Raw genomic sequence first — 21,002 nt, forward strand, 5'->3', positions numbered from 1 at the left:
TCAAATCATGAGAAATTAAACAGTATTCAACCCCCAGAGTCAATACATGTTAGAATCACCGTTGGCAGCGATTTCAGCTGTGAGTCTTTCTGGGTAAGTCTCTAAGAGCTTTCCACACCTGGATTGTGGAACAGTTGCCCATTATTATTTTCAAAATTCTTCAAGTTCTGTCAAATTAGTTGTTGATCATTGATTGCTTGACAACAATTTTCACGTATTGCCATAGATTTTCAAGCAGATTGAAGTCAAAACTGTTACTCGGCCACTCAGGAACATTCGCTGTCTTCTTGGTAAGAAACTCCAGTGTAGATTTGGCCTTGTGTTTTAGGTTATTGTCCTGCTGAAAGGTGAATTCATCTCCCGGTGTCTGGTGGAAAGCACACTGAACCAGTTTTTCCTCTAGGATTTGGCCTGTGCTTAGCTCCATTACATATTCTTTATCCAGAAAAACTTCCCAGTCCTTAAAGGGATACTTCGGGATTTTGGCAATGAGGAAATGTATCTACTTTCCCAGAGTTAGATTAACTCGTGGATACCATTTTTATGTTTCTGCGTTTCTCTGGGAAAGTAGATAAAGGTCCTCATTTTCCAAAATCCCAAAGTATACTTTTAACGATTACCAACATACTTATAACATGATGCAGCTACCACTATGCTTGAAAATATGGAGAGTGGTGCTCAGTAATGTGTTGTACTGGATTGGCTCCAAACATAACGGTTTGTATTCCGGACAAAAAGTTAATTGCTTTGCCGCATTTTTTACAGTATTATTTTAACTGCCTTTTTGCAATAGAATGCATCTTTTGGACAGGCTACCTTCTGTACAGAATACCTTCTTTTCACTCTGTAATTTAGGTTAGTATACAATGTTGTTTATCCATCCTCAATTTTCTTTTATCACAGCCATTAAACTCTGTAACTGTTTTAAAGTCACCATGAACCTCATGCTGAAATCCCTGAGCGGTTTCCTTCCTCTCCGGCAACTGAGTTCGGAAGGACGCCTGTATCTTTGTAGTGACTAGGTGTGTTGATACACCATCCAAAATGTAATTAATATCTTCACCATGGTCAAAGGATATCAATGTTTGCTTTACATTTTTATACCCATCTATCAATAGGTTCCCTTCTTTGCAAAGCATTGGAAAACCTCCCTGGTCTTTGTGGTTGAATCTGTGGTTGAAATTGACTGCTCGACTGAGGGACCTTACAGAGAATTGTATGTGTGTGGTACAGAGATGAGGTAGTCATTCAAAAATGATGTTAAACACTATTACTGCACACAGAGCAACTTGTTATGTGACTTGTTAAACACATTTTTACTCCTGAACTTAGTTAGGCTTGCCATAACAAAGGGGTTGAATACTTATTGACTCAAGACATTTCAGCTTTTCTTTTTTAATGAATTAGTAAAATTTCTAAAAACATAATTCCACTTCGACATTGTGGGGTATTGGGTGTAGGCCAGTGACATTTAAACTTTTTAAAACCATTTGAAATTCAGGCTTTAACAACAAAATCTGGAAAAAGACAAGAGGTGTGAATACTTTCTGAAGGCACTGTACTCTTGAAAACATTGTTGCAGGGATGGTGGTGGGACCGTGGGTGCAGGACCGTGCGGGCATAGGTTGGGAGAGTCGAAAGTCTGTAATGTTGTACTTCGTTCTTCCAATGTGACGTGCCTTGGTGGGTGGATCTGTCTCTTTAAATATTCCTTCCAGGCGGTTGTCTCGGTAACCCGGAAGCTTCCATTTCTAAGATTCCTTCCTGTTTTGTACATTTTAAGGAGGCAGTGTCAGTGGATGCTGGATGATTGTTATTTGGACATTCGCTTGTTACGTGTTGGTATGTGATTCAAGCAAATTGCATGATTGTAAAATAAAATAATATTTCACTGACGTTAACTGCCATGCACACGTGTGAAACGAACGCTTTGCTCCTGGAGATGGCTTGACGTATGTGCATGCACACTCCCTGTCCCTGGGTTTAGGTTGTTTGGATACCTCTACCTCTTGCACGCAAGTGCTTGCATATTCATGTCTAGCTATATTGCTTAGCTAACTAGCTACAGTAACTTACTAAAATGTCAGCACCTGTTATTTCCGAAGTTAGCTAGCTACATGATATTTGCCATAACTTTCCTTTGCAGTTGCATGCTTCTGCAATCCATAACAGGTTAACTACTTAGCCTCATTTAATTGAATTGCCTTCACTAGTAATGTACCTATCTTTAAAATACAAACATTGTAGTTGTTCATGTTACATTGTAACTATATAAAGTGGGAGCGCCATGTTCTATTCCCTTCCATGTAAAATGACCTGCAGTGATCCACAAGAACAGAAAATCCATGCTTACTCGAACCTGCACTTTTATACTGTTCAATTTGTGGATAATCATGGCCCAGATTTCTGGCCAGGAGGATAAAGAGAAAACAACTGCACTGAAAGGTAAGCAACTAGCTAGCTGGTCTTGGCTTCCTTGTACAGTTGAGTGTGATAATGGGTTTGTATAGTACTGAAAATGGCGAATCTCTAATTGTGCACACTCACAGCTTGAAAGTAAATGTAAGCTAGCCAACTTCTATTTCTTGGTGTCCGTTGTGTTGTCTGTCACAAGGGCCATTGAAGACTGGTGAACAGTGCTCCTACTGCCTGTCACCTAGACATTTGTTTGCTGAGAGGACTCTAGTTTTTGAGAGTAGGAAGGGCTATATATAGTCTGATCCTGCTAAAGGGAGAAATGGGCTTTGCCCTCTCAATCTCTAGCCTATAGGGTACTTTTTTCTCTGCATATCCCCTTTGTTTTTCCACAGGTTCCAGTAAAGATGGGACACACACTGCCTATGTTTGAATTTAGTATTTTGGATGCTTTCCCCTCTTTTCCTCGTGTAGGCTAAACATATTTATTCAATTTACATGGAACAGCTCTGAAGAGTGTTGAATGGGCAATCTTCAGTTCAAACAATAACAAATCGGGGACCCCACTTCTGTTTTGGTAAAAGCTGAGAGATGGGGCTGGAGAAATGTAACCACTCTCAAATTGATAGACAGAGCTATGGATGCAAGGACTGACCATCCCAGATAATAAACACAACAATAATAAACACAATATGCAACAATTTCAAAGATTTCTACGAGTTACAGTTCATATAAGCAAATCAGTCAATTGAAATAAATTCATTAGGCCGTAATCTATGTATTTCACATTACTGAGAATACAGATATGCATCTGTTGGTCACAGATACAAAAAAGGTATGGGCGTGGATCAGAAAACCAGTCAGTATCTGGTGTGTCCACCGATTGCCTCATGCAGCGCGACACATCTCCTTCACATAGAGTTGATCGGGTTGATTGTGTCCTGTGGAATGTTGTCCCACTCCTTTTCAATGGCTGTGCAAAGTTGCTGGATATTGGCAGGAACTGGAACATGCTGTCGTACATGTCGATCCAGAGCATACCTAACTTGCTCAATGGCTGACATGTCTGCTGAGTATGCAGGCCATGGAAGAACTGGGACATTTTCAACTTCCAGGAATTGTGTACAGATCCTTGAGACATGGGTCCGTGCATTATCATGCTGAAACGTGGTGATGGCACCAGATGAATGGCACGACAATGGGCCTCAGGATCTCGTCATGGTATCTCTGTGCATTCAAATTGCCATCGATAAAATGCAATTGTGTACATTGTCTGTAACTTATGCCTGCCCATACCATAACCCCACCGCCACCATGGGGCACTCTGTTGACATTGTTAACATCAGCAAACCACTCGCCGACACAACGCCGTACATGTGGTCTGCGGTTGTGATGCCGGTTGGACGTAGTGCCAAATTCTCTAAAATTATGTTTGAGGCGGCTTATGGTAGATAAATTAACATAAAATTCTGGCAATACCTCTGGTAGACATTCCTGCACTCAGCATGCCAATTGCAAGCTTCCTCAAAACATGAGACATCTGTGGCATTGTGTTGTGTGACAGAACTGCACATTTTAGAGTGGCCTTTTATTGTCCCCAGCACAAGGTGCACCTGTGTAATGATCATGCAGTTTAATCAGCTTCTTGATATGCCACACCTGTCAGGTGGATGGATTATTTTGGCAAAGAAGAAATGCTCACTAACAGGGATATAACCTGTTACTAACAGGGATATAACACACTTTACGTGTTGCGTTTATATTTTTGTTTAGTGTAGTTTTGACCATGTTTTGAAGCTATACAGTGTTTGGTTTACATTTTCATTATTCTTTACTTATTTGAGCTATTCTTGCAATAATATGGACTTATTTTACCAAATAGGGATATGTTCTGTATACCACCCCTACCTTGTCACACAACTGATTGGCTCAAATGCATTAAGGAAAGAAATTCCACAAATGAACATTTTAAGAAGGAACACCTGATAATTTTAAATGCATTCCAGGTGACTACCTCATGAAGCTGGTTGAGAGAATGCCAAGCGTGTGCAAAGCTGTCAAGGCAAAGGGTGGCTATTTGAAAATATATTTTGATTTAACACTTTTTTTGGTTACTACATGATTCCATATGTGTTATTTAATAGTTTTGATGTCTTCACTACTATTCTATAATGTAGAAAATAGTCAAATGAAAGAAAAACCCTTGAATGAGTGGGTGTTCTAAAACTTTTGACTGGTAGGATATGTAGCAATTGCAAATTGCCCCTTTTTAATGTATTTTTTGTTATGACTTCTAACCATGTCCAAGCACTCTGCAATAGCCTAGGTTTGTTTCCTTCTGTAACTTGCCTAGCCTAATTAGTTGTTGTTGTATATTATGAAACTGTACTGAGAGGAAACATTACTACAACACTGTAAATATGAATACCTAGCCTTAGCCTATTTTATTTGTTTCATTCTGCTAAACCAACATAGTCTTCCCAGCAACAATTGTCACTGAGTTCTAGTCACACTAACTGGAAGTCTTGGGATCCATAAAAACAAAACATGAAGCAACAGATGAGATGAGGCTAGGCCTTTGACTGCCTGTGTGTTTCAGCAGGTTCTGAGTGTAAATGTTGCTAATATTGATTCTCTGTGTCCCTCCCCACACCTGGCCCAGACTTGTTGTCCAGAATAGACTTAGACGAACTAATGAAGAAGGACGAACCTCCACTCACTTTCCCCAAGACGCTTGAAGAGTTTGAGTATGCTTTCAACGAGCGTAAGTCATATAATTTCTATTTTGTGTGGATGTCTTGCATGGAAATTATTGCTTTGCATTTAACATTACATTATTGGCAAAATTATTTGTACAATCTCGGGAATTGAAAAGATTCCGCATCATTTGAATGCACAGGAAATTATCCTCATTTTGAGACCGTATTAGAGAACCTGTCTCGGATTCTTCCATTTCTCTCTCTCTTCTGCTCTCTTCCTCTGTCCTGCACTGCTTTTGTCTCTTTCTCTTTTGCTCTCTCTCGCCTGCCCTTTCTCTCTCTCCTGCACTTCTCTCGCTTGCTCTCTCTCTTTCCCTCTCTCTTTCTCTGTGTGACAGCCTCTGCTGGCTGGCTATGTGGCTGTCCTGAGGAAGACATGTTGTGTATTCTACGGCCTGTCAGTAACCTACTCAGCCTTGCACTCAATCTGATGGAGGATTTGCATAGCCTTGCTGCCCTTAAGAACAGGCCCGGGCTGCCACGGCTGAGGAGCCTGCCTTGGGTGTCTTCTTCACTCTCCAAGAATATCATTTCTATATAAAGCCCCTCCGGCTCAGTGCGGAGATAGCTCAGTGCTGCCATGACTGGAGGGTATTCTTCACCAACACCCAAGTTAGCCTATGTCTAAATAGTGTAAAAAAATAGGACCATATTTAAGAGGCTGTATACAATTGAAACCGGTATCTTAATTATAAAGATGATGACTTCGTCACAGTAGCCCTCCGGTTTTTCATTACTGGAAATCCAAGGTTATGTACACCTATTACGCTCCAGAATTGAGAACTGCATGCTAATTATGCCAGAAAAAGGGGAGAAATTTTGAGGAAAACTATTCCTCTGAGAGGCTGTGTTGTGGAGGCGATGGAGCTGAACTCTCATACACACACACAAGTGCGCACACCCAAGTGCACACACACACACTTAATTACAGTGCCTTCAGAAAGTATTCATACCCCTTGACTTATTGCACAGTTTGTTGTTACAGCCTGAATTCAAAATGGATTAAAATTGATTTTGTTTCTCACCCATCTACACACTGTACCCCATAATGACACAGTGAAAACATGTTTTTAGACATTTTTGCAAATGTATTGAAAAGGAAATACATAAATACTGTTTCTGATTTATATAAGTATTCACACCCCTGAGTCAATACATGTTAGAACACCTTTGGCAGTGATTACAGCAGTGAGTCTTTCTGGGTAAGTCTCTAAGAGCTTTGCACACCTGGATTGTATAAAGAGTGTTGGTCCCATGTTTCATGAGCTGAATAAAATATCCCAGATAGTTTCCATATGCACAAAAAGCTTATTTCTCAAAAATGTTGTGCAGCAATTAGTTTAGATTCCTATTAGTGAGCATTTCTTTGCATTCAGGACATTCTTTCAGCCCAAAAAATGTGCAGCTTGACTTTAGTACCTTATTGCAAAAAGGATGCATGTTTTGGAATATTTGTATTCTGTACAGGCTTCCTTTTCACTCTGTCATTTAGGTTAGTAATGTGGAGTAACTACAATTCCACTTTGACATTACGGGGTATTGTGTGTAGACCATTGACACAACATCTGGCCTTAGTCCATTTTAAATTCAGGCTGTAACACAAATGTGGAATAAGGGGTGTGAATACTTTCTGAAGGCACTCTAGGTGTACATAACCTTGGATTTCTAGTAATGAAAAACAGGAGGGCTACTGTGATGAAGCCATCATCTTTATAATTAACATACATGTATCAGTTGTATAAAGCCTCCTAAATGTTTAATTCATTACATGGTCATATAATTATTTTCTGCATTGTTGGGAAGGGCCCATAAGTTAGCAATTCACTGTTAGTCTGCACCTGTTGTTTACAAAGCATGTGACAAATAAGATTTGATTTGAGACACACACACACACCTTGCATGTAGGGTTTCATTAGGATCCACTCTTCCTTCTGTTAAGTGCTACTGTTTAATAGCTCACTTCTCGCCCCACTGTGTATGCATAATAGATTATTACTTTTTGCCGGGTTTGCCATTGCGGAATAATTGAGAAAGTATGAGACCCTCCGGCTATTTCGGTTAAGTACGTATACTTTGAGTATTTTAGCTTTATGGGTTTTGCAGTCTTAGAGGTCACAATTACATTTAATACTGTTTTGTTCTTCGATATGTTACAGCGTCAACAGAATGATAGATGGTTATGTTACAGTGTCAACAGAATGATAGATGGTTATGTTACAGTGTCAACAGAATGATAGATGGTTATGTTACAGCGTCAACAGAATGATAGATGGTTATGTTACAGCGTCAACAGAATGATAGATGGTTATGTTAGTGTCAACAGAATGATAGATGGTTATGTTAGTGTCGACAGAATGATAGATGGTTATGTTAGTGTCAACAGAATGATAGATGGTTATGTTACAGCGTCAACAGAATGATAGATGGTTATGTTAGTGTCAACAGAATGATAGATGGTTATGTTACAGCGTCGACAGAATGACAGATGGTTATGTTACAGCGTCGACAGAATGATAGATGGTTATGTTAGTGTCAACAGAATGATAGATGGTTATGTTAGTGTCAACAGAATGATAGATGGTTATGTTACAGTGTCAACAGGATATATGTCCTCATTGTTAAGCATTGTATTTGGAGGCATTAAACAGATGCAGTGATAATTGTTTAGTTTGAAAAAGATGCTCGTAGTCTTGAGTTGCTCTCCCTCATCACCTTATTCTGTGCTTGTTGTGTTATTGTCAAATGAACCTGGGCTGTAATAACCACAGGTGTTAAAAGTTCTCCCATGGAAACAATGAATAACACTATGGTCGTAGTGTATTTCCTAACGTACTACCCCTACACACACGGCCCCCTGTCGCTCCCCACTGGCTAGGCAGAGTGGTGGTGGTGGTGGGTGGGGTGAGTGACCAGGGTCAGTGAGAGGGATGGTTGATTGGCTGCCACCCAAAGACCAGCCTCCAAGGCAGCGTGAGGAACAGTTGTGGTGGTCCGGCTGACACCCAACGCCCCCTCTCAGATCTCAGGTGGATAGGGCTACAGAGGCATGTGATGAGGCCAGGGTGAGAAACAGGGAGAGAGAGAAGGGAGGAAAGAGAGGGAGGGAGAGCGAGTTAACGCCACACCAGCTGTCTGGGCCTCGGCTGCCAGACGTCCCAGAAGGCCGTTGGAGTCGTGACTGGAAGAGGGCTCCGCATCCGCGGGCCTTGTACCTGCCAGATGGGGGAATGGCAGCCAAACTCTTTAATTGCAGGAAGGGAGAGAGGCGCAGAAAAGCAAGGCCTCCATCTGAACTGAAGGTCAAAGCTAGTTTGCTTCTTTTGACAGGCGGAACTACTTCAGCATGTCCATACGGAGGTAGAAACCTAACAAGCACTGCATTTTTTTCCCTCCTACCGCTGCTTTGCTCCTCACACCATCATTATCTTTCCTGTCATAATTAAGCGGCAGTCAGTTTGAACAGCGGCGTTCAGTTCTCTCTTTCTTTGGGGAGCCGAAGATTTGGTCCAAAGTTATAATTTCAAACCCTTGTTCCAGCCTCAGCTAAATGCAAAAACTTGATGGGGTCAATTCTGTTTTAATGGATATCGTGATTGACTAATTGATATTCAACACATGAATTGGAAACCTGTTATATTCTTTGAAGATTTTTCAATTTATAAATGATGTTTCAGTAGTTTGCCAGATTAACCCCTGACCTGGAACAAAAAGACTTGAGGTACTGACAGAAGTTTCTCTACTACACCCCCTGGAGAGGGTTTTCATTCAGTCCCAATGAGTAGGACTAGATTAACACGATGTCTCTCTCCCTCCCTCTGTTTCACTGTCTGTCTCACTGTCTGTCTCACTGTCTGTCTCACTGTCTGTCTCCCTGTGTCTGCCTCTCTCTTTGTTCATCTCGCTCCCTTTCTCTGTCTGTCTGCCTGCCTATCAGAGGGCCAGTTGAGGCACACTACGACAGGGGAGGCGTTTGTGTTCAACGCCCGAGAGGATCTCCACAGGTGGAATCAGAAACGCTACGAGGCGTTGGGAGAGGTACTTATTGTTGCTGCTCCCCCTCTTCACCCCCGTTCATCCCCCTCTAACTCTATCAATCTCCAGTGTTGGCCTATATTCTCTTGTTGTTAGTACTACTGCAGTACTATTCCTTTGCCTTTTGTACTGAGATGGTGCTGTTCTGTTTTACTATAGCAAATTAAGTTAATTAAAACAAGACGAAAGAGATAAGGAATTTATCCTGATTTTCCTGAAATCAGGGTATAATTAAGGGAAACTGGTGATGATTTTGATTCCTCTCTGCTCCCCAGTTTTAATAACGCTTTAATTGGATTCAGTGAGGAAGTTGAACATGCACGCATACACACACACACTTTTTATTCCTTGGATTTGTCTTCTAAAGGGTCAGTGCATCATGTATTTGTCTCTGTCTGGTACATCTCCTGAGAGTAAAGTGTGTTTGTGGGCATGGCGCATGGAAGGGAGTGGTGGATACATCCTTGGCAGGGAGTGGTGGATCCATCCTTGGCAGGGAGTGGTGTATCCGTCCTTGGCAGGGAGTGGTGGATCCGTCCTTGGCAGGGGGTGGTGGATCCGTCCTTGGCAGGGAGTGGTGGATCCGTCCTTGGCAGGGAGTGGTGGATCCGTCCTTGGCAGGGGGTGGTGGATCCGTCCTTGGCAGGGGGTGGTGGATCCTTCCTTGGCAGGGGGTGATGGATCCGTCCTTGGCAGGGGGTGGTGGATCCGTCCTTGGCAGGGAGTGGTGGATCCGTCCTTGGCAGGGAGTGGTGGATCCTTCCTTGGCAGGGAGTGGTGGATCCTTCCTTGGCAGGGAGTGGTGGATCCTTCCTTGGCAGGGTGTGGTGGATCCTTCCTTGGCAGGGGGTGGTGGATCCGTCCTTGGCAGGGGGTGGTGGATCCGTCCTTGGCAGGGGGTGGTGGATCCGTCCTTGGCAGGGAGTGGTGGATCCGTCCTTGGCAGGGAGTGGTGGATCCGTCCTTGGCAGGGGGTGGTGGATCCGTCCTTGGCAGGGGGTGGTGGATCCTTCCTTGGCAGGGGGTGATGGATCCGTCCTTGGCAGGGGGTGGTGGATCCGTCCTTGGCAGGGAGTGGTGGATCCGTCCTTGGCAGGGAGTGGTGGATCCTTCCTTGGCAGGGAGTGGTGGATCCTTCCTTGGCAGGGAGTGGTGGATCCTTCCTTGGCAGGGTGTGGTGGATCCTTCCTTGGCAGGGGGTGGTGGATCCGTCCTTGGCAGGGGGTGGTGGATCCGTCCTTGGCAGGGGGTGGTGGATCCGTCCTTGGCAGGGGGTGGTGGATCCGTCCTTGGCAGGGGGTGGTGGATCCGTCCTTGGCAGGGGGTGGTGGATCCGTCCTTGGCAGGGGGGTGGTGGATCCGTCCTTGGCAGGGGGGTGGTGGATCCTTCCTTGGCAGGGGGGTGGTGGATCCTTCCTTGGCAGGGGGTGGTGGATCCTTCCTTGGCAGGGGGTGGTGGATCCTTCCTTGGCAGGGGGTGGTGGATCCGTCCTTGGCAGGGGGTGGTGGATCCGTCCTTGGCAGGGGGTGGTGGATCCGTCCTTGGCAGGCGGTGGTGGATCTCTGTCTCTGTGTGTGTGTTAGTCTGTGTGCGTGTTGTGCGTGATCAGGATTGGTTTGCCCTGATTTATAACTGGCTCAGCATTACAGCTGTTTATACCTTCACACTCAAAAGACCATTAACATACGATTAAAGATAAACTTATCCTTAATGCAACCGCTGTGTCAGATTTCAAAAAGGCTTCACGGCAAAAGCACACCATGCGATTATGTTAGGTTAGCGCCTAGCCACAGAAAACCATACAGCCATTTTCCCACCAAGGAGAGGTGTCACAAAAGTCAGTAATAGCGTTAAAATGAATCACTTAACTTTGATGATCTTCATCTGATGGCACTCCCAGGTCTCCATGTTAGACAATAAATGTTTGTTTTGTTCGATAAAGTTTATGGCCAAACATATGTCATCTGTATGTCCAAATACCTCCTTTTTGTACGCGTGTTTAGTCCAGTAATCCAAATGCACAAGGCCAGACGGAAAGTCAAAAAAGTTCTATTATAGTTCGTAGAAACATGTCAAACGATGTATATTATCAATCTTTAGGATGTTTTTATCATAAATCTTCAATAATATTCCAACCGGACAATTCCTTTGTCTTTAGAAAGGAAAGGGAATGGAGCTCGTGCTCACGGCCGCGAGTGATAAACAACTCAAGGCTTTCAGCCAGACCCCTGGTTCAAACAGCTCTTATTTGCTCCCCTTTCACAGTAGAAGCCTAAAACAACGTTCTAAAGACTGTTGACATCTAGTGGAAGCCTTAGGAAGTGCAATGTGACCCCATAGACACAGTGTATTGGATAGGCAATCACTTAAAAAAACTACAAACCTCAGATTTCCCACTTCCTGGTTGGATTTTTCTCAGGTTTTTGCCTGCCATATGAGTTCTGTTATACTCACAGACATTATTTTAACAGTTCTGGAAACTGTGTTTTCTATCCAAATCTACTAATTATATGCATATTCTAGCTTCTGGGCCTGAGCAGCAGGCAGTTTACTCTGGGCACCTTATTCATCCAAGCTACTCAATACTGCCCCCGGTTCCCAAAGAAGTTAATTCCTCCAGGCCCTCGCCACTGTTACGGCTCTAGCGTGCGTGCGTGTGCGTGTGTGTGTTCATTCCGAAGTCAGTTTATTTTCTCTGGCTTCATCTAAAATAATATCTGCCATTGATTTCAAGATATATTTTGCTGTTTTTTTATACTTTAAAAAAAAAATACTTTCTGTTGAAGCTTACATCTACAGTTGAAGTTGTAAGTTTACATACACTTAGGTTTGAGTCATTAAAACTCATTTTTCAACCACTCCACAAATTTCTTGTTTACAAACTATAGTTTTGGCAAGTCGGTTAGGACATCTACTTTGTGCATGACACAAGTAATTTTTCCAACAATTGTTTACAGAAATATTATTTCACTTATAATTCACTGTATCACAATTCCAGTGGTTCAGATGTTTACATACACTAAGTTGACTGTGCCTTTAAACAGCTTGGAAAACTCCAGAAAATGATGTCATGGCTTTAGAAGCTTCTGATAGGCTAATTGACATCATTTGAGTCAATTGGAGGTGTACCTGTGGATGTATTTCAAGGCCTTCCTACAAACTCAGTGCCTCTTTGCTTGACATCATGGAAAAATCTAAAGAAATCAGCCAAGACTTCAGAAAAAAATGGTATACCTCAACAAGTCTGGTTCATCCTTGGGAGCAATTTCCAAACGCCTGAAGGTACCACATTCATCTGTACCTGTACAAACAATAGTACTCAAGTATAAACACCATGGGACCACGCAGCTGTCATACCGCTCAGGAAGGAGACGCGTTCTGTCTCCTAGGTATGAACGTACTTTGGTGCGAGAAGTGCATGTCAATCCCAGAACAGCAAACAGCAAAGGACCTTGTGAAGATGCTGGAGGAACCAGGTACAAAAGTATCTATATCCACAGCAAAACCAGTCCTATATCGACATAACCTGAAAGGCTGCTCAGCAAAGAAGAAGTCATTGCTCCAAAACCACCATTAAAAAGCCAGACTACGGTTTGTAACTGCACATGGGGACAAATATTGTACTTTTTGGAGAAATGTCCTCTGGTCTGATGAAACAAAAATATAACTGTTTGGCCATAATGACCATCGTCATGTTTGGAGGAAAAAGGGGGATGCTTGCAAGCCGAAGAACACCATCCCAACCGTGAAGCACGGGGGTGGCAGCATCATGTTGTGGGGGTGCTTTGCTGCAGGAGGGACTGGTGCACTTCACAAAATAGATGGCATCATGGGGCAGGACAATTATGTGGATATATTGAAGCAACATCTCAAGACGTCAGTCAGGAAGTTAAAGCTTGGTCGCAAATGGGTCTTCAAAATGGACAATGACCCAAAGCATACTTCCAAAGTTGTGGCAAAATGGCTTAAGGTCAACAAAGTCAAGGTATTGGGTTGGCCATCACAAAGCCCTGACCTCCATCCTATAGAAAATGTGTGGGTAAAACTGAAAAAGCGTGTGAGAGCAAGGAGGCCTACAAACCTGACTCAGTTACACCAGGAAGTCTACCCAAAACGTTTGACCGAAGTTAAACAATTTAAAGGTAATGCTACCAAATACTAATTCAGTGTATGTAAACTTCTGACCCTCTGGTAATGTGTTGAAAGAAATAAAAGCTGAAATAAATCTCTCTACTATTATTCTGACATTTCACATTCTTAAAATAAAGTGGTGATCCTAACTGACCTAAAACATGACATTTTCACTAGGATTAAATATCAGGAATTGTGAAAAAATGAGTTTAAATGTATTTGGCTAAGGTGTATGTAAACTTCCGACTTCAACTGTATGCGTGCTTCAAAATATGTAGGAATGGAGTATGTATCTACGAAGTGCCCTCCGTGCTCTGTTTTACATACTTTGATTTGGACTGATATTCCGACCCTCCCGTGACCCAATTTGCATGCTCTGATGTGCTAATCACACACCAATGTTTAAATTTGTTGTAATATTTTGTTAATTTGCATCCCCGCTATTTTGCTTTTAATTTTTCTGCTCATTCTTTGAAGTTCAAAGAGAAAGATGGACTCTTTCATGGGATTACCTGTGTGTTTTTCACTTCTAATCCAGGTACATCCTTAGAGAACTAGCCTTATGTGTAGTCCTCCCTGTCTTTAGCTGACGGAGTTATCCAGCATCTGAAACGCTGGAAGCAAACATTTAGTAGTGCGGAACAGAGGCGTTTGAACTTCTTGAACTCAGACATCATACTCAGGCCCAGACGTTTAGAGATGGAACGCTCATCAAGGAGCCAGCATGCTAATGAGATTTGGTGGTTACCAGAGACAGCATCTCATTGGAACATGTGATAGGCTATGTCACTGGTGACTCTAGCTGTGATAACGAGACATAACGAGAGAGGGGTGTGGCTAAAGTTGGCTTGGACCCCTGTCTGTCTCCGTCTGTATGTCTGTCCATCCGTCTGTCTTGAGGCCAGGTTAATTCACAGGGCCGGGCGATGATTGTCACTCTCATGAAATGACACAGAAACTCTGTCTGGGCAGATGAAATAGAATAATCAAAGTTAATCAAATGGCTAGTCAGACTATGCATTGATCCCATTATTTTGTTCTTTTTTTATTGTTGCACTGACACTCTTGCACAGGCTCAATGTACACTCACTGGACTCACAAACACTACACACACTCACAAATGCTACACTGACACTCCAACACACACGTGGACACGCACACACACATGCATATTGATCGCCACACACACATTCCTTCACACTCTTCATACACTGCTGCTACTCTGTTTATTATCTATGCATAGTCACTTTTATCACTACCTACATGTACATATTACCTCAAATACCTCGACTAACCTGTACCCCCACACATTGACTCTGTACCGGTACCCCTTGTATATAGCCTCGTTATTGTTATTCTGTTGTGTTACTATTGTTACTTTAGTTTATTTAGCACATTTTTCTTACTTACTTTTTATAAACTTTGAATTGTTGGTTAAGGGCTCGTAAAAAAACATTTCGCGGTAAGGTTGTATTCTGTTGTATTCTGCGCATGTGACATACCATGTTGTGGATTTAATAGGAGTTAATAGTAGTTAGGCCCTATGAAATGAATCAGGGTAATAGGACACTATATTCCTATGGACTGGGACTGGGTCTGGGCTGGTTAGCTATGGTCTAGTTCTGTCTTTTGGACATAATCATTTTCCACCATTGAAAATGAGGGGGTCTTTCTTGTCTAAAGATATTTCTGTATTCTCTTATACATTCTGGGTTTTAATGGCTATTGTACATGCTCTCCCTGAGTCTTTTGGGCTATGAAGAGCAGGTCAAGGTTTAGGGGTGAGCGCAGAGAAAGCCCCTGCTGCTGAGAGCCCTCGTTCACAACAATGGCCTTCCTGAACCCCACAATGCATTGTGCGTAGGTGGAGAGACGCGGTGTCCTTCTCTGATTGTCCCTAGTGCTAGGAGTGTGGGGGTGGGAGAGCGCCCACCCACCCTGCGTAGGTGGGGGGTACCATCAGCTCACTCTCTCTCTGTCTCTATCCCTCCATCCCTTCCATGGACCTGCCAGTCTACAGAGCAGAGCTAGCTGCGCAAGTGCAGTGCTAGGGAAAATGGTGTCTGCATTGTGAGAGACATCACAACACCAGATGTCCAATTTGCACTTCAGCCTTGTCTGAATGGGAAGACGATGTGGAGAATGTCTTGATGGCCGCGTAGAGGAAAGATCTGCAGCTGGGGTTGAATGCAGGGGCATTGCATTGTGAGCCCAGATTATAATTCTTATTCTTGTTTATCTATCTATTTTTACAGCTCAATACGAAGATCTTTCCAAGGAGCGCAAATGCTTTACTGTATTCTACATGTTCTGGAAACTGTTTGATTAACGTCCCAGTTTGTGGTGAATTAGCATATTGAATTGTTTGAAAACTTGGGAATACTTGCCCACAATTTAAGGAGCTGTTTGTTGAAAAAAAATGCTGTTGTGTGGATCCCTGTGGATGTCTCTCTGAGGGCTCCTACCTGAGCAGTGGTGTGGCAGGAGACAGTAACGGGTTCGTAGGGAGGTGCTCACAGTCAGGAGCTGTGATTAAATAACATGGTGGTGGCTCAGTCAGCCGATCCACATTCTCCCCGTTAATATCTCCCACAATTGTCTTTAGTGGCTGCGTGGAAATAGCCTAGCCCGCTACACACACTCATACAGACACACAAATTGAACGCTATCTAGTACCCCTTGTGGCTGTCTATTTCAGAGTGTGTGTGCATATAGTACCAGTCATAGGGTTTGGAGACACCTGCTCATTCAAGGGTTTTTCTTTATTTTGACTATTTTCTATGTTGTATAATAATAGTGAAGACATCAAAACTATGTAATAACACATATGGAATCATGTAGTAAACAAAAAAGTGTTAAACAAATCACAATATATTTAAGATTTTAGATTCTTCAAAGCAAAGTAGCCACCCTTTGCCTTGATGACAGCTTTGCCATTCTCTCAACCAGCTTCATGTGGAATGCTTTTCTAACAGTCTTGCTGGAGTCTCCACATATGCTGAGCACTTGTTGGCTACTTTTCCTTCACTCTGCGGTCAAACTCATCCCAAACCATCTCAATTGGGATGAGGTCGGGTGATTGTGGAGGCCAGTTCATCTGATGCAGCACTCCATCACTCTCCTTCTTGGTCAAATAGCCCTTACACAGCCTGGAGGTGTGTTGGGTCATTGTCCTGTAGAAAAAGAAATGATAGTCCCACTAAGCGCAAACCAGCCATGCTGGTTAAACTGTGCCTTGAATTCTAAATAAATCACAGACAGTATCACCAGCAAAGCACCCCACACCATAACACCTCCTCCTCCATGATTCACGGTGGGAAACACACATGCAGAGGTCATCCGTTCACCTACTCTGCATCTCATAAAGACACGGCAGTTGGAACCCAAAATCTCACATTTGGACTCATCAGACCAAAGGACAGATTTCCACCGGTCTAATGTCCTTTGCTCTTGTTTCTTGGCCCAAGCAAGTCTCTACATCCTATTGGTGTCCTTTAGTAGTGGTTTCTTTTCAAGAATTCTACCAATTCGACCATATTCTGTGTACCACCCCTATCTTGTCACAACACAACTGATTGGCTCAAACGCATTAAGAAGGAAAGAAATTCCACTTTTTTTTTTTGCAAGGCACACCTGTTAATTGAAATGCCTTCCAAGTGACTACCTAATGACAACAGTGTGCATTGAGGCATGGGTGGCTACTTTGAAGAATCTCAAATATAAAATATATATTTGTTTTGTTTAACACTTTTTGGTTTACTACATGATTCAATTAGTTATTTTCAATGTAGAAAATATTGAAATAAAGAAAAACCCTAGAATGAGTAGGTGTCAAAACTTCATAGGCTGTTTGTGTGTGTGATCCAGGATAACCTTTTAAGGTTTGTGTGTGTGTGTGTGTGTGTGTGTGTGTGTGTGTGTGTGTGTGTGTGTGTGTGTGTGTGTGTGTGTGTGTGTGTGTGTGTGTGTGTGTGTGTGTGTGTGTGTGTGTGTGTGTGGACGTGTTTAACTATTTTTGAGGACCAGATGTCCCCACAAGAATAGTAAACAAAGAAAAATGTTGAAATATAATTTCACCAACTGGGCACGTTTTGTTAGTCCCCACAAGGTCAAATGCTATTTCTAGGGGGTTAGGGTTAGAATTACCTTTAGGGTTAGGAGCTAGCGTTAGTTTTAGGGTTAGGAGCTAGCGTTAGTTTTAGGGTTAGGAGCTAGCGTTAGTTTTAGGGTTAGGAGCTAGCGTTAGTTTTAGGGTTAGGAGCTAGCGTTAGTTTTAGGGTTAGGAGCTAGCGTTAGTTTTAGGGTTAGGAGCTAGCGTTAGTTTTAGGGTTAGGAGCTAGCGTTAGTTTTAGGGTTAGGAGCTAGCGTTAGTTTTAGGGTTAGGAGCTAGCGTTAGTTTTAGGGTTAGGAGCTAGCGTTAGTTTTAGGGTTAGGAGCTAGCGTTAGTTTTAGGGTTAGGAGCTAGCGTTAGTTTTAGGGTTAGGAGCTAGCGTTAGTTTTAGGGTTAGGAGCTAGCGTTAGTTTTAGGGTTAGGAGCTAGCGTTAGTTTAGGGTTAGGAGCTAGCGTTAGTTTTAGGGTTAGGAGCTAGCGTTAGTTTTAGGGTTAGGAGCTAGCGTTAGTTTTAGGGTTAGGAGCTAGCGTTAGTTTTAGGGTTAGGAGCTAGCGTTAGTTTTAGGGTTAGGAGCTAGCGTTAGTTTTAGGGTTAGGAGCTAGCGTTAGTTTTAGGGTTAGGAGCTAGCGTTAGTTTTAGGGTTAGGAGCTAGCGTTAGTTTTAGGGTTAGGAGCTAGCGTTAGTTTTAGGGTTAGGAGCTAGCGTTAGTTTTAGGGTTAGGAGCTAGCGTTAGTTTTAGGGTTAGGAGCTAGCGTTAGTTTTAGGGTTAGGAGCTAGCGTTAGTTTTAGGGTTAGGAGCTAGCGTTAGTTTTAGGGTTAGGAGCTAGCGTTAGTTTTAGGGTTAGGAGCTAGCGTTAGTTTTAGGGTTAGGAGCTAGCGTTAGTTTTAGGGTTAGGAGCTAGCGTTAGTTTTAGGGTTAGGAGCTAGCGTTAGTTTTAGGGTTAGGAGCTAGCGTTAGTTTTAGGGTTAGGAGCTAGCGTTAGTTTTAGGGTTAGGGTTAAATTTAGGGTAATGGTAAGAGTACAGGGTTCAGGTTAGGGAACATTTTGAATGGGACTGAATTGTGTGTCCCCACAAGGTTATTTGTACAAGACTGTGTGTGTGTGTGGTCTGTGTGTGGTGAGTGTGTGTAGGATCAGGGTGAACTGGGCCTTGTAGAGCACAGTGAAAGTGTAATTGTTGCTGTAAGTGATAGTTCCCCCTGATATGTGACTGGCATAAGGCCTAGGTGGATTTGTATTTAGCTGTTAATAAATTAGTATTTTTCTCCCCTCGCCGCATATGTGGGTGACACACACACTCTATTCTAATGAACCTAGGCACAGCCAGATGGTTCTATTATGAAGATTTCTCTCTTTCTTTTTCTCTGTGTGTGTGTGTCTCTCTCTCTCATTCTCCTCTCTCTCTCTCTGTGTGTCTCTCTCTCTTTGTGTGTGTCTCTGTGTCTCTCCCTCACTCTCCTCTCTCTCTCTCTGTGTGTCTCCCTCTCACTTTCCTCTCTCTGTCTGTCTCACTCTCCTCTCTCTCTCGCTGTGTCTGTCTGTCTCACTCTCTTCTCTCTCGCTGTGTCTCTCCCTCCTCTCTTTCTCTTGCTGTCTGGCTCTCACTCTCCTCTCTCTCACGCTCTCTCAGCTCGCTCGCTCTCTCTCCCTCTTGCTCTCTCTCTCGCTGTGTCTGTCTCGCTCTCTCCTCTCTTTCTCATCTCCCTCACTCTTTCTCTGTCTTTCTGTCTCTCTCGTCTGTCTCTCTCGTCTGTCTCTCTCGTCTGTCTCTCTCGTGTCTCTCTCGTGTCTCTCTCGTGTCTCTCTCGTGTCTCTCTCGTGTCTCTCTCGTGTCTCTCTCTCGTGTCTCTCTCTCTCGTGTCTCTCTCTCTCGTGTCTCTCTCTCTCGTGTCTCTCTCTCTCGTGTCTCTCTCTCTCGTGTCTCTCTCTCTCGTGTCTCTCTCTCTCGTGTCTCTCTCTCTCTCGTGTCTCTCTCTCTCGTGTCTCTCTCTCTCCCGTGTCTCTCTCTCTCTCGTCTCTCTCTCGTGTTTCTCTCTCGTGTCTCTCTCTCTCTCTCGTGTCTCTCTCGTGTCTCTCTCTCTCGTGTCTCTCAATTCAATTCAATTCGCTTTATTGGCATGACGTAACAATGTACATATTGCCAAAGCTTACTTTGGATATTTACAATATAAAAAATAAATAAAAATGAGAATCAAAAATTGTCAACGGGACAACAGTAACAACAATAACCAACGGTCAATATAACCATACATTCAACAATAACAATAATCATACAGTTGAGGACATGTGCAGGTTTATTGGTCTGTCAGACACTGTCCCTCAACTTATGGCAGGCAGCAATGTAGTGCGCTGCCAACCCACAGCTCTCTGCGTCCTCCCCCAACAGGATGGGTAGCCTATCCTCATCAGAGAGGTCTTTAAAACCTTGAATAAGGATTTCAAATTTGGGGAAATGACACTCTCTAATTGTTTTATATTTTTGACATTTTGTCAGGAAATGCAGCTCCGTCTCAGGTTCTGCTGTTGTGCAGTGGTTGCACAGCCTTTCCTCTACAGGGAGCCAGGTTTTCCTGTGTCTACCCTTCTCAATGGCAAGGCTGTGCTCACTGAGCCTGTACTTTGTCAAGGTTTTTCTAAGGTTTTGATCAGTAACCATGGTCAAATATTTAGCCATAGTGTACTGTCGATTTAGGGCTCTCTCTCTCTCTCTCTCTCTCTCTCTCTCTCTCTCTCTTTCTCTCTCTCTCTCTCAATTCGAGGGCTTTATTGGCATGGGAAACATATGTTAACATTGCCAAAGCAAGTAAAGTAGATAATATACAAAAGTGAAATAAACATTACACTCACAGAAGTTTCAAAAGAATAAAGACATTAAAAATGTCATTATGTATGTATACTGTGTTTTAATGATGTGCAAATGGTTAAAGTACAAAAGGGAAAATAAATATGGGTTGTATTTACAATGGTGTTTGTTCTTCACTGGTTGCCCTTTTCTTGTGGCAACAAGTCACACATCTTGCTGATGTGATGGCACACTTGTATTTCACGCAGTAGATATGGGAGTTTATCAAAATCGGGTTTATTTTCGACTTTGGTATCAAAATTGGTTTTGTTTCTAATTATTTGTGGAACTGTGTAATCTGAGGGAAACGTGTCTCTAATATGGTTATACATTTGGCAGGAGGTTAGGAAGTGCAGCTCAGTTTCCACCTCATTTTGTGGGTAGTGTGCACATAGCCTGTCTTCTCTTGAGAGCCAGGTCTGCCTATGGCGGCCTTTCTCAATAGCAAGGCTATGCTCACTGAGTCTGTACATAGTCAAAGATTTCCTTTATTTTGGGTCAGTCACAGTGGTCAGTTTTTCTGCCACTGTGTACTCTCTATTTAGGGCCAAATAGCATTCAAGTTATTTTTTTGTTAATTCTTTCCAATGTGTCAAGTAATTATCTTTTTGTTTTCTCATGATTTGGTTTGGTCTAATCATTTTGCTGTCCTGGGGTTCTGTGGGGTCTGTTTGTTTGTTAACAGAACCCCAGGACCAGCTTGCTTAG

At 42.9% G+C, this 21,002-nt stretch overlaps 1 protein-coding gene across 3 annotated transcripts in view; it reads left to right on the forward strand.

Annotated features, from left to right (window-relative positions):
- Positions 1 to 1,530: 1,530 nt before the first annotated feature.
- LOC115164920 (cotranscriptional regulator FAM172A homolog) overlaps positions 1,531 to 21,002 on the forward strand; it is a 302,236-nt gene continuing 282,764 nt past the window's right edge. The window contains exons 1-4 of one of the 3 annotated variants that reach the window (XM_029717844.1): positions 1,531 to 1,842; positions 2,323 to 2,445; positions 5,078 to 5,179; positions 9,109 to 9,209. In XM_029717844.1, coding sequence (XP_029573704.1) covers positions 1,800 to 1,842; positions 2,323 to 2,445; positions 5,078 to 5,179; positions 9,109 to 9,209 — 369 coding nt within the window. In that variant the 5' untranslated portion in view covers positions 1,531 to 1,799. Of the gene's footprint in view, positions 1,843 to 2,310; positions 2,446 to 5,077; positions 5,180 to 9,108; positions 9,210 to 21,002 lie in introns of all 3 variants that reach the window. The other 2 variants (XM_029717842.1, XM_029717843.1) reach the window with 2 other exon arrangements.

Source organism: Salmo trutta, chromosome 27 (genome assembly GCF_901001165.1).
Source record: "Salmo trutta chromosome 27, fSalTru1.1, whole genome shotgun sequence".
Lineage (NCBI taxonomy): Eukaryota > Metazoa > Chordata > Actinopteri > Salmoniformes > Salmonidae > Salmo > Salmo trutta.